Raw genomic sequence first — 14,694 nt, 5'->3', positions numbered from 1 at the left:
TGCCTAGTTATCAGCATGAGCTCTAATGGTTAGGTTAGGTTATGTTGAACTGGCCGGTCCATGAGGACCTCAAATAGACTGAATGAGTCGTAGTGTTACCAGAAGTTTGTTTTGATGACCAAACTGAAACCCCTATCAAAAACCAGGACCTATGTTATAAAATTACTCCGTTCTGTTGGCAAATACTAGAAGCTTTCTAGAACTTAAGCCACTTGCTGCTTCTAGGTGTGACAGCTGTATCACTCCTAAGAGCTGTAATGGTACTCAAGCCCAAATGTTTGTTGGGTATATTCGACCTCATTTCGAACGAACGCAAATCACCGATAGCTTAACTAGAGTTTAACCCTGCCAGATCGGCCGCTTAAGCTCAACTTAAACTCCAGTTAAAGTAGACTGAAAAACTGCAGAACAAGTATAAGCGTAGTTTAACTGACAAACCGGGCCTAAGTGAAGCATCAAAAGGAAGTGATGTGACAAATTGCGGAAAAACATTGTTATGAAGAAATGGTGCATTTTTGAAGCACTTAGGCAAGGTTAAGCTCTAGCCAACTTTAACTAGACTTTAAAGTCGCGCTGAAAAACTGGGCAGTAAATTATAATATTAAAATGATGCTGAATTTATTTGAGTTATTTATTTATTTATTCAATATCCTGACGTTAGGTGGCTCATATAGGAGCTGAGGTAAATTGCTAAGAAAGGAGCTACATATATTCCTAGTAGAGAATCTATGTAAATTACTCAGAGAGGAGCTGCCGCAGTAAAGCGCGCGTGGATCCGAAAGGACCTGATTTAATATAGCTTTATCGAGGCGATTGAGACTTCGATTTTCTTTACTTATTTGTATCTCTTATTTCTTTCTGACATTTACTGAAGTATCATTCTTTTTTGATTTATCAAAGACAAAATGAATATTTACAGCTAAGCAGTCAGTTGAAAATGTGCTTCTATTTTTTCTTTGTTAAAACCCAAGTAACGTTAAGATCATAATTTCTCATTAAAACTTACGGTACAGTCAATTTTGAAAATATTTTCATATTTGTTCTGAAACTGGAGAATGAAGTCATGTACATGGGCGGGTGATTTCGTAGTCCAATGTGTCGCTAATACAAAATTGTAATCGTAATCGTGTAATCGTGTAAATTACACAACTTAGTTTTATATTTCAGAAGCGTCGTATCAATCGAGTATTCGCCTGTACTTACATAAGTGATAATATTTCAAAACTTCTAGTTATTGAGAAAGTACTAGAAGTTTGAGTTAAAGTAGCGTCAAAATGTCCTACCCGTCACTATGTGTATTGGGATCTTACTTGTCATTTGCATAAACAAATACTTTATGAAAAGTTTATGGACATAACACATTTCAGCCTTGTCACACTTTCTACACTGCTCCAACTCGTCAACGTGAGCTTGCCTTACAAAATTGATTCGTGGTGCTGACATCACAATGTTTAGCACTTAATCTTCAAGTAACTGTATTTCTCTATCGAATTGTCGAGTGGTTGAAGCGGTGAGTACGCCTATACTAAATATATCATCATCATAAAAAGACATGATTTGTTAATAATGTCTACTTGTTTTTTATGCCTTAATAAAGAGGTACTTTGAAGCTATTTTAAAACTCATTATCCAAAATTAATCATAATAATAAGAAATCTGGGTTGAACAGCGTCTATGATGACAATAAATTATCTCATTATTTCTCTTTCCGTCTTCATATTTACAATAGAACAAATCAGTACACAACAAAAGTGTGTGAGTGAAAACACATTGACTGAGAGCTTATGGCTTTAAAAAATTTAGCTAAAATCATGACGGAACGATACAAGGTGGCAGCATGGTGACATACCTACAAACATAAATAAAAATTCCATGTATTTTGTTTTTGTAAATTCGATGGACAAATGTCAAAATCGTACTGCGCCGGAAGTTGATGTATCAAATCATAAAAAAAAAAGGGTATAATCAGCTGACCCATGCTGCCACCTTGTATCGTTCCGCCATGGCTAAAATACATATGTTGTCATTTCAGTATTCTCAAATAATTTGACGCGATTATTACACTCGCGACTTTTTATCTCTGAAAAATCAAATCCGAAAAAAAATATTAGCCTATACCGAAAGAAATGAAGCTAGGAAAATAAACAAATTAGGTTTGTTTTTCTTGAATTAACATTCAGTACAATTGATCGCATTATGGTTAACTCAACCGAGTTTTTTGTCAAATACACAAATTTGTTAAGTTATTTCAACAGAAAAAAACTTTTGGTCTCGAATTAACCACATTCTGTAAAAATTACAGATTCTCAATCAATTTATCTAATTTTTTGTTAAAAGAAGTGATTTCATCAGTCATTCAACAGCGAAAACAATATGGCAATATAACTTTATAAAGAGAAACTAACGCACACGGCGGCGCTCATTAATTTGTTCTTATTACTATCGTACCATAAAAATCTCTGTCATATCAACAGCCAATGTTATTCTAATGTTGACCAAAAACTGTTATTTAAACAGTTTTTATGGATATTCTTAGGGTGACTAGGGATTAATATCTGTTAGTTAGCAGAGTAGAGTTAGGCAGCCACCTTGGTGTGATGCTAGCTTGTTTCAAGGCTGGGAAGAAGCAAAATTAAAATTTTAAGAAGTTTTTTCAATCAGAAATAAAATTTCTGTGTTTGTTTTTTTAACGGAGCTGTGGCTTTCATTTGATGAATTTCTTTTTTTATTGATTTAACTGTTAAAATACTCAATTCATAATCAGCAATTTGTGCGAAATTGATCCAACAGCTATTTGCGTTAGATTGGCAGAACTATCGGTTAAATTGAACCGTAATTCGGTTGATTTTACCAGCTTTTTCTTTCAGTGCAATGTCTAGCAGTTCTAAAGTAGAAACTTAGTACGTCTGTGGAATATAAACAGCATAAGAAAAACGACAATATGTGCATAAATACATCATTTTTGCTGGACGAATTAAGAAAAAGTTTGCAGACCTAAGCAAACACAATTTGTAAATTTCGTCACAAAAACAAACATTTTGATTTACGGTTACATTGGCACAGACAGGCATGTACCGTAGACTGGGTGCGTTGCACGAAAATTATTTTGAGGACAGCATACTAAGCTTTAACTAAAATCTTACCAAATCAAATAAAGTTGCTACGTTTTTGGTTGACTGTACATAAATTTCAAAAATTTTATTAAAATTAAAAAAGCGGCATACTTTAGCAGCTGAGTAAATTATTGCTGAGTTTTTCCCTTGGAGTGTTTTTTGTGTGTTACGTGCTGTCGCCTAGCATATTCACATAATTATAGGTCTATTTGAAATGAACAAATATTGTCGTTGCTAATATGATATGGTCTCCCTCTTACTAGAAGCACGAATGTGCTCTTTTCCCAAATTGAGTTAATATAATCATTGGCTGAAAATTCCGAATACCCAGCGTAAAAGGAAGCCAAAGTTTTGACAATACGAGTACATGGGGAAAAATGTATGGATTTTTCAAAAAACGTTAACTTTAAAATAGGACTTTTACTTTCTTCTCGAACACAAGCGAAAATTTCGATACTCGAGATCTTTACTTCTCGCGAGATTCCTGACTCGAAATTCAATTTAGTCGTTGTATGTTTTTTTTATACTCAGCGTGCTTTGCACACAGAGTATACTAACTTTGATTGGATAACGGTTGGTTGTACAGGTATAAAGGAATCGAGATAGATATAGATTACCATATATCAAAATCATCAGTAAATTTATTGAGCCATGTCCGTCCGTCCGTCCGTTTGTCCGTTAACACGATAACTTGAGTAAACATTGAGATATCTTCACCAAATTTGGTACACGAGCCTACCTGGACCCAGAATAGATTGGTATTGAAAATGAGCGAAATCGGATGATAACCACGCCCACTTTTTATATATATAACATTTTGGAAAACACAAAAAACCTGATTATTTAGTAAATAATACACCTAGAATGCTGAAATTTGACATGTGGACTGATATTGAGACTCTTGATACAAATTTGAAAAAAAAAATTTAAATGGGCGTGGCACCGCCCACTTGTGATAAAATCAATTTTAAAAATATTATTAATCAAAAATCGTTAAACATATCGTAACAAAATTCGGCAGAGAAGTTGCCTTTACTATAAGGAAGAAAAATTTAAGAAAAATTAACGAAATCGGTTAATCGGTTAAGGACCACACCCACTTTTATATAAAAGAGTTTTAAAAGGGTCGTGGACGCATAAAATAAACTGAATCTTTGCAAAAAATAGTTTTATATCAATGGTATTTCATTTCCCAAGTGGATTTATAACAGTAAATACGAAAAACTTCAAAGTTTAAAAAATGGGCGTGGCTCCGCTCTTTTTATGACCAAGCAATTTTCTAAGTTTCGGGAGCCATAACTCGAAGAAAAATTAACAGATCGTAATAAAATTGGGTACACAAATTTTACCTATAGCAGGAAATATTTCTAGAAAAAATGGACAAGATCGGTTAAAGACCACGTCCACTTTTATATAAAAGGGTCGTAGACTAGAATAATAACCTATAACTTAGCAAAAAATTGTTTTGAATCAATGATATTTCACTTATCAAGTTTTATTGTAAGAGGAAATGGGGAGACATTTTTTAGTTATTCATGGAAATTTGGAATTCAGTACAAGGTGGTGTTATCACATCAGCTGGTTGATTCTTCTTGATAATTACCAAGCAACGCTTTGACAGTCTTCTGCACGGCGAATTGGGTTGAATTCGCTTTGCTATCACCTTGTTTAAATTCGCCTTGACTAAATTGAAAAAAAGATGTCTATGACATTTTTTATGTTCTCAAGAATTGTTTTGACTGGTATCAGATTAGTGAAAACAGTTACTTTCTAATAAGATTTAATCGTTAAACACATTGGTCAATGATATTAACTCATGGGTCATATAAATCGGGATCCAACAATTTTAGAATTGTTTCCAAGATAATTTCGAAACATTATCAACATCATTTCAGGTCAATTTAGGATAGTTTTTACACTAATTCGAAATAGTTTCAGAATAATTAAAGGACTTATTGGAGAGCATTTTGGGAATATCTTCGAATCATTTCCTGATTGTTTAAGGAACCATATCGATACTATTTTAGAAGAATCGGGATTGTTTAAAGTTAGTTCTGTGTTTTTTCGAGAATCATCTCGAGCCTATTTAAGAGCAATCGGAATTTTTTTAAGGCTGATTGCAGAGTCGAAGCAAGAAGCGTTGCTATAACATAAAGATAGAAAGCCATGGAAATTATTTCTTATGGAAAATTTTTAAGTTGTCAGAGTGCCAGAGTGCTTGTAAAATATATGAAATGAAAACTGCTTTTCGCTTAGCATCGCTTAAAGCGAGCACTCTGCTGTTAGCTTAAAGAGTATTTCGAGATTATTTTAGGTATCATTTCGTAAATATCGCTGAGTCATTTTATAACTATCTCCGGAATATTTGCGTACCGTTGTTGTTATAATTTTGCGACTGATTAGAAAAAATTTTGGTATTGTTTTAGGGAACATTTCGGTTATGTTTAAAGGATCACATTAAGATTATTTTGAAACCTTTCTGGGTTGTTTAATGATTACTTCGTTTCAGGGTTATATTAGACGATCTCTAATCGGAGTCATTTACGAATCACTTTACAACTACTACGCAAGATTTGTGGATTCTTATTGTTAGGGGGCTACTTAAATACTATTTCGAATTTGTTTTCGCAACTATTTCCAAGTTGTTGTGGGATTAAATCGTTATAGCTCTAAATATATTCGACGTAGATCAATGATGTTTGATAAATGGTTCATATACTACATGGATCAAAGTGCAAGAAATTTGGGATTTTTAGTTCAACGAAATAGTGAGTGCTCATACATTTATTTCACAAAATCAAACCAACCTAATGCATTTCATTATATGCGTAACTAGTAAAACAAGTCAACTTCTCTTATTTTCTATTCTTTCATAAACACTTCATTTCATTATACACAGAAATCGGCTTAAGTGTTAAAGTAGCTGAAAAAATGTAAACAAAAAAATCTGGAAAAATAAATTTGTTACACAAAAGATATTTGAACATCACTGACCAGCAACCAGCAGCAAAATTTGTTTAATATAATGCCATTGAAGCGCCATTAAAACCAAATTTATCGTCGAAAACTGATAAAAGGGGAAATGCGAGAGTACAAAAGTGATTGACTATATTGTGTTTCGCACAGTAGAAAATTGATTTTCGTCTTCACTGAAGCTTAATTTAAAGAAAGCAACCGAAAAATGTACATAATAATATTCCATGATTTTAGTGAAAGTATGAGGAAATGAGAATTGATAGAAAAGATGGGATATGAAACACATTTTCAAAAGATGATACAAATTTTCAAAAGCAAAGTAGGATAAAAGTCAAAGTAGAGCAATGGCTTCAACAAGCTTTATAAAACAGAGAACCAAACTTTTCGAATATTGTTTGGGTGCCAAATTTAGACTTAAACTCCAAATATGTACATAACCTACGTTTATAAAAAACAATACCCAAAATAAAATAGAAATGCACTGGACAAATGCTGATGCGCATAAAATTGCCTGCCGGTTCATAGGTCATTTGGTTTGTTGCCAATCGAAGAATTAGAATTTATTATTTATTTGTTCTTTGTATTTTTTCTTCAAGCACTTAAGCCACTTGCATTCATAATAAAAACATTACATTGCCGTATACATACATATGTACATATGACGGCATGCCCATATTACAGTGATGGTAAAAGAATAATAGCCATCTTCCGGTGGCAAAGATCCTGAGCCAGATAAATAATTTTAAATGTAAATGCAACAACAACGATTTGACCCAGATAAATCCAGATAGAAGTATGTTTCAATTTTGTTAATTAATTGTCTTTAGTTTGGCAATGATGCTTAAATAAACCTACTTTTTCAAAAATAGATGTCGCTACTTAGCCTTTCGCCGTAAGAGTTAAACGAAAAACAGCGGCGACATCTGCCTATCACATTTCACGTGTGTGAAAATATCACGACCTCTGCTTCTCAAGTCTCTCAATGATCCAGAGCATTCCCGTGAGAATTGAGTGTGATCCGGAGCTGTTAAACTCACTGGATGACGGCTAATATATGCCTGTACTACTACCCTTGTAATAAATTGCGGTTTGACAATGGGACCACCCTTTCAAAGCCAAGTCTTTAAGTATTTGAAAATTATCATCGATTAGAGTGGCACAGTGTACAAGCGAGTCGAGTGTAAGGGTAAGGCATGTTTACACAACTGTTTCGATTATAATTTTGTTATTGCTAATCACTTGACATAGAAGTGTGTGATGGAAGTGAAAACAATTTTTGATTAGCTTAAATGTTTTAAAAATGACATGGAGCTGAAAAGAAAATGTGTAAATTTGTTTGCACTTAGGCAAGCTTGAATCTAATAAAAGTGATGTAATATCGAGTGCATGTACCTAGTATTTGGACTTTTTAATGGGTCCAAATATTGAGTGGTTTCGTTTTCACATATTTACAAACATCCAACCAAAGCTTGTATACATTTTTTTTTCAGGCCGACACTTAGTCTATGGAGAGGCCGACAGCTATGGCGTAAACGGTCTTTTATCCTTGTTGTACCAGCTATCGCAGTTCGAACCCTTTGGTAAAGGCCATCAGATACTGCCGGCTTCCTTTTCCTTAATACATGCAGCTCCTACAGTAATCGTATGGTCATTTACTGGCATACGGGAAAGAAAATATTGCCTTCCGTGCAATAATCACAGTGTATATATTGGCGGTAAATGTATATTCTTTGAGACCAAGTGACCTCTCAAGAAACAGATACAGAGGCGCATGCAGAGTTTGCGAAAGTATTTGTGTGCTAATCGGAGGAATTAGGAGTTTTCCTAAGTTTTAGGAAGAAAAGAGGATACGGTTATTGGGCCCATAAATGTTCGGCTTAGAAAGAGAGGCTTTTTCTGCTTTTAGGATAAAAATAACACGAAAATCTCTTCCTAATTCGGGCATGTAAACGAGTCATGCTTAATTTGTAAATAAAACTTTTTACCACGACCTCATAAGTTCCGCGATATCTTGCAGACTGATATACTGTCCTAAAATTAGATTAGTTCAAAACCTGGACAAAATATCTTTGAAGTATGCAAGTTAAAAAAAAATATTGCTTTTCAGAATTTTTTCGTAAAATTAGAAATTTACATAGTCTTTAAAGCAAACTTTGACCTATTTGCAGAGCGGCAATTTAACTTTTTTACTCAGAGTTAACCTGACATAAGCGGTTAAACACATACATTTTTGATCGATTTTTAAAATTAACTCTGAGGTAAAAAAATAACTTACCGCTGTGCAAGTGGGAACTAGATTTAAAAAAAAATACCTCTATTCTTAGCTCATAAAATAAAGCACAAAACTTTTACTTACCAAAACATTCTTCTGATTCTCCTTATCCAACAGGAACTCCATACTTTTGTGTGGACGCCGTACCGAAGCAATTTGGCTGCCATTTGCTGTTGTTGATTTGATGACAACACCACCACCCCCTCTGCCACCTGCATTGTGACCATATGCAAGCTCACTATTCTCATCAAAATCCATATTACCACCACAAGCCGCGCTCATATTTAAACGTTTACCAACACCGACCGCACCGCCGTCACCATTGTCAACAACACCGTATTGTTGTTGATTATGCTGCGGACCAACAATATCTACTAACGAACGGGTTTTACCCGATATAACCGTTTCATGCGTATCTAAATTTGTTTCGATTAAACCGATTTTCTTTTCATTATTTGTATGCTGCATATACGCATTCGACATTGTTGTATATGTTGGTGCAACATCGTTCCCGGTATTAGCACCAACAACCAAACCGCCACCTCCACCCGAACCGGTTGTGACCCCGCTGGTCAACAACATAACCGTTTCGCGTGCAACGCCCGGCGTGCAATATGCAATTTGTGCCAACTCCTTTGCCGTTGAAGGAGTTTCGTATTCGACGATAAAATTGCACTTTGTTGTTGTTACTGCGTTTTCGTCGCACGTATCAAGCGTTTCACGTAAACTATTTTGTTTTTGTAATTGCTTTTTCTGAGCCGATACGTGAGTACTATTTTGCGCGTGGTTAACGTGCGATGCGTTGTTGCTCCGCGGCGTCGATGTTATGACTACGCTACCGTTGGCTTGCAAGCTCACATCTAACTGTTTTTCAATTTCATCGTCATTATAATACGAACGTTCCGCATCGAGAAAATCCGTATAGAATTGACTACGCGACTTGAAGTTAGCTACATTTTGCGGTATACTGCTGTCCTTTTGCGCATGTGCCGGCGAACCACCACCGCCCTCTGCTCGTTTACGGCCACTACCAAAGTACTTGGTAATAATTGTTGTACTAGAAGTAGTAGCTGGTATTGAGCCGTAACGATAGGGCTTCGGTGGTTTGCCGGTAACGAGCGGCTCACCGTATCTATCTGTTATTGCGCACATATCACTATTGTCGCTACCGCCACGATTGGATTTGATGTTTGAGTTGTTGCTGCCGTTGCTGATGGTGGTGTTGTTGCTAACGTTGCTGTTGTTATAATTATTTTGTGCCGGCATGGTTTGGCCATTGGCATCAATTTCTGCATCACCTGGTGGACTAAAGTTAGCTGGTAGTGTTGAAGAAGTGCCACCATTCGCTGCTGTGCCCACTGATGCTGATGATGGTGGAAGTGTACCTGCTGGTGGTATAGGACCTTTTAACGGTATATAAATAAAATCTGGGCCGCTCTGAGCGGATGAACGTTTTGATTTATTTGGCGCTGATGACAACTGCTGTACAGACGTTTGTTGTTGTTTCGTTTGTTGTAGCTGCGGTTGTTGTTGTTTCAGCTGTGGCAATGTTAGTGACTTACCAAAACTTTTACGCATTGTCGATTTGTCTCCGCTATGTTGCTCATAAAAGACAACATGTTCCTCAAACTGTGGTTGTTGTTGTTGTTGTTGCTGCAGTTGTTTTTTATTCTTACGCCTCAATGAGAATCTCAGCCCATGCGCAAAGCGTGACAAGAAACCCTTCGAACTGGGGTGTTTCTCATCTTTGAATTTTTTATTTAGTAATTCATTGTTATTGTTGGCTGCTGCCACACCACTACCACTTTGGCCTCCCCCCACACTCATTGTTGTATTGGACATTTTGTAGCGCGTCGTATTTTGCCCGGCACTTAGATTATTAACACTTTTTGTACGCCTATCGACCACTCCCACACCACCCCCTAAAGCACTTTCACACTTTGTATTTTGATTGTAATATTCGTGTTTTTCACTTTCACGTCGTTCAAAATTATCCAATAATTGTTGAGACGCATAAAGAATATGATGCGCGCGGTTTATTGGAGGTTCACTTAATATAGGCAGGTGTAAGCTAAGCGGGCGTGTTTGTTCTATACCGCTTACAGCGCTATACCTATTGCTGGCGTTATCGTTAGAGCTACTAGCACCACCCTCACTGAAACCAGTTAAGCTGCTATGGCGATTAGATTGGTGCTGCGCTTTGTTTGTATTTACGTCGTTTTCAGCTTTGTTATTTCTATTTTCGTTGCTGTTTACTTTTTGTACGTTGACCGTCGTTTGTTCCGCTTCCACAATACGCGTTGCTGAATCGATGATCGTCGGTTTGTGACTAACATTTACAGGCGATGTTTCTACGCCAAACGTTTCAATAGCCGTAGTAGCAGCAGTGGTGGTGTCATCTGTTGTATTTGAGTCGAGTTTTAATGCTTCTCCCTTTGTGTCAGCGCTATAGTCTGTGGCTTTGTGCGATGTTTTTTCATCAACGCTCTCTACCTGCTGCTGTTGTTGATTCTCTTTATTGCTGTTACTCGCCTGTTCTCTTAGTTGCTCTTCGGCAGCTTGACACTCTTTTACTATAATCATTGCTCTTACTTTCTCTATTGGTACCGCTCTTAGTTGTGCCACATTTTTTGTTGCATTGCCACTTGCGAGCGCACTCTTAAGTTCTGCGGCATAACGCGCCGCTATCATTTCATTAACGCGCGTATTTTGTATGACTGTAGCATCCGCGTTGTCTAGCAGCTCATCATCTGTTTCCTCATCCTGTTTTTCGTCCACCTCTGCTGCATCGGCGGCCTGTTGTTCCTCAGAAGACTGCTCTTGCCAGGAATATTGTGAAACTACTGGACAGAAACTAACTTCCTTGCTAAAGGAAGTGCGCGAGCCTGCTGACAATAAGATGCCTAGCGGTTTTTGCGTTGTCGCCTGTGGCAATTGATGCATTGAAGTATGAGCGCTCGAAACATATATATCATCTTCTAGATCATCATCATGCGGATCAAATGCATTGAGATTTGGTGTGCTGGACACCATATTGCGTTGTTGAGTTGCATTCGCTTGCGAGTGGAAGCGTCGCTTCGGTAGCGCATTAGGCGTCTTATTCAGCTCAGTGTTGCTCAACTCTTTTGTATCAAAATTACATTTCTCTAAACTTTGCGCGTAGCTTGTGCGCAAATTGGTAGGATCCTGATCGAAAGTTTTGCCGCCATAAGACACTGACGATGTATTTGTGGTTGGCGTTGTCTCACTTGCAAGCAATCCTGTGTCGCTAATTAAACTGTTTGTTGCCTCCGATTTACGTGCATGCTTTTGACGAGCCGGTGGTTTGCGTATTGTGAGTTGCACATGCTGTACTGCACCGGCGTCCACATGCTCGTTAGCGCAATCATTTACACTCACGCCGCTAACACTGTCCAAATCAGAGTAACTGGAGTGCGAGTGTTTTCGCTGACGCGGCGGTGGACGCGGACTACAGCTGGGCCGATCTACATAATCTTCAGTTTGTGGAAAAGGTAAAAGCTGATCCTCTGCATTGATAGGTTTATCGGTTAAAATGGATGCGTTACGATCATATATTTGCGATAGCTCATCAAGTAAGAAATTTCCTTTGCAAATTATATGCTCATAATCGGTGCTAGCCGTGCCTTTTTGTGTGTCCATGCTATCGCTGTTTCGTTTCAAATTTGATTGCGCAATGCGCCGTTGATCACTACCTTCTCGCTTGTTACCAGAATAGTCTAGCTGTGTTAAATTCTGATAGCTCGCATTCATATAACCCAAGGATTGTGTAATCCAATGCTTGTCCCCTTCTTGTGGCGCTTTATTGCTGAAGGCGGCTTCGAAACGTTGTAAATTCCTTTCACGTCGCTCTGACCAACTGCAGCTACGTCGTATTTTCAGCGATGCGCCGACGTCGAAAAAGTCCTCGTCTTCGGCTTCGTCGACGCTAGAGTTACTAGGACTTATTTCGTTTGCGGCGTCTTCTGAGGATTTGCTATGTCTATGACGTGTGCTTACACGTTTTTTGCGCCCCAATTTGTTCAGTTCGCTTGGTACACTCGCAATACGCCGTCCACTGCTGACGTAACTACCAACAACACACCGACCTATCGCGCCACTACCACCACGTTGTCTCTTCTTTGCCTCTGGCGTATATTCGTTATCCGTTTCGTCACTCGTATGACTTTCACGAGCAGATGTCACTGGTGATGTTGTACTAAAATCCGAATCGTCCAAATTGTACGCTGCTGATTTTGCTGCGCCACCATCCGCCCGTTCGGTATCTAAAGATTCTTTTTCTGCCGTTTTCGCTTCGGTGTTCCGTACATGCTCCAGTCCGTGATCGTTAGCGTTGCTTACGTCGCTACCGTTGTGTTCTCCAAAAAATATAGGAAAATTTGTTTCGAGCACAGTATTGCAAGTTGTTGTACTTAACGCGTCGCGTATATCTGGCAAACTGTTTCGTAAACTCGTACAAAAATTCTCGAGACTTGATCGTTGATGCGCCGCTATAAGCTCTAACTTAGCGGATGCTGCTGCCGACGTTTGCCGTTGTGTTCGTTCTAATTGTAGTTGTAATTGATGTGGTTGTTGTTGCAATTTACGCGTTGTTGGCAGCCATGTGAATGAGGCAGCTGAAGCGCACGTAGATGCCGAGGTGTTGGAACGCGCTGTGCCGCAACTGTTGTCTGACGATGCAGATGAAGGGGACGATGACGCTGATGATGATGTTGATGATATATCGGACGCTACAGGCGAAGGCGAGTGGGCCAACGAGCGTTGCTGCTCGAGCAAAAAAGTATTGGCAGCATTCGTTCCTTCTCGCATTGTGCTATTTTTAACACGTTCGAAGCGTGGACACGCCGATATATAGCGCACACCAATATGTTCTATATCTACATTATGCTCTTCAACGAAATGATCTAAATCACATTCATTTTCGTCCGCCTTTTTCTCACATTCACCTCCATTGTATCCGATCGAAGTTTTTGTTTGCGGTGATGACGGGAGTGTTGGTAGCACTGTTGTTGTGGTTGGAGCATTGAGTGATGCTTCGCCATCCGTTGTTACGTTGAAAGTGGCGTCATTTATTTTTGGCTGACATATATCATCATCATCATGCCCTAAGACGTAATGATTTGTACACGCAATATCAGTGTTTATGTTGTTATTGTGGTAGTTCGGGTTGTTTTTGGAATGTGCTTGTTGGTTGTGTGTTGTTTTTGTCACAACACTGCTGTCAACGTCCTCAGCTTCATATCGTTGCACTATGTAATCGTGCTGCTGGATTTCCTCTTCTTCTTCACAGAATTTTTCAAAATTCTTAGGTATGCTTTTCGATTTGGCACGTCGCAGCGTCGACGGTTCACAGTATCCAGAGTCTTCTGAAAGATTTTCTGCTGAACTTTTGCCTGCGCGCTGATATGCTATAATGCGTCCGGCTCGTGTAGCCACCGTGCAACTCGAGTCCGTCAAATCTTCTGCTGATGGCTTTGATGTAGTTAAAATACTATTACCAGAGGAACTACCAGAGCTCGTGGATGACTCAGAATCAGAACGCACTTCACCCACAGTGCCTCCCATCGAATTTGTTTTGTTTGACCCAAAAAGCACACGCTGATCATCATCGAAATCCAGCTTATCCAAATCAAAATAAGTCTGATGCAAGCGGCCATCTGAAGATTCGAAACGTTTCAGCAGCGAACTTTGTGAGCCGCGTCGACTATTATTGCCCGAATTGCTGCCACTGTTAGCGCCGCTACGCATATCCTCTTCCGCATTTAAGGCGCTCGTGCTGCGCGCGCCATCAAAGCCGAGCAACGAGGGTGATGAGTTGCCCAAGCTCGACATGCTCGCATGTTGTTCTTGCAGCTGTAGCTGACGCTCCAATGATTCAAATTGTATTAGCGAAGAAGAGCGACTTAACGAATGATAGGAAATACTATCTGAATCTGCGAAATCGTCAAAGCGCCGACTGCCTGTACTGTTACGCTGTTGTGGTATCTGCTGCGTCTGTTGACCCCAACTATCACGCGTACACGCCTCATAAGCAAGAAAACGTTCCAAACTATTACTGTTGGCCTCATTATAGTCGAAAGGACGTTGAGTACGACGCAGCAGAACCGTATCATCATAGCTGGTCAACAATGATTGCTGTACAGGCTGTTGTGTAGCTGCTTGCGCGGCTGCTGGTAGTTGACCGCCTATAACAAACTCGTCGCAGCGTCGTGCGCGCTTTGCTGGACAAGCGAAATCGCGCTCTGATATCGAATCGGGATCTATAAGCAAGATAGTAAGTGTAGTGAGTATTTCCTAAACAAAAAACAGAGTTTG

General features: G+C 38.6%; 1 protein-coding gene across 5 annotated transcripts in view; it reads right to left on the bottom strand.

Moving 5' to 3' along the window:
- The window catches only part of LOC137239184 (nuclear pore complex protein DDB_G0274915), a 339,788-nt gene that overhangs the window by 241,214 nt on the left and 83,880 nt on the right, over window positions 1–14,694 (bottom strand). For 3 of the 5 annotated variants that reach the window (XM_067764201.1, XM_067764200.1, XM_067764206.1), the window contains one exon: window positions 8,446–14,639. In XM_067764201.1, coding sequence (XP_067620302.1) covers window positions 8,446–14,639 — 6,194 coding nt within the window. The remainder of the gene's footprint in view (window positions 1–8,445; window positions 14,640–14,694) is intronic. The other 2 variants (XM_067764203.1, XM_067764202.1) reach the window with 2 other exon arrangements.

Source organism: Eurosta solidaginis, chromosome 2, assembly GCF_040869045.1.
Source record: "Eurosta solidaginis isolate ZX-2024a chromosome 2, ASM4086904v1, whole genome shotgun sequence".
Taxonomy (NCBI): domain Eukaryota; kingdom Metazoa; phylum Arthropoda; class Insecta; order Diptera; family Tephritidae; genus Eurosta; species Eurosta solidaginis.
This window is presented reverse-complemented; position numbering and strand designations above follow the sequence as displayed.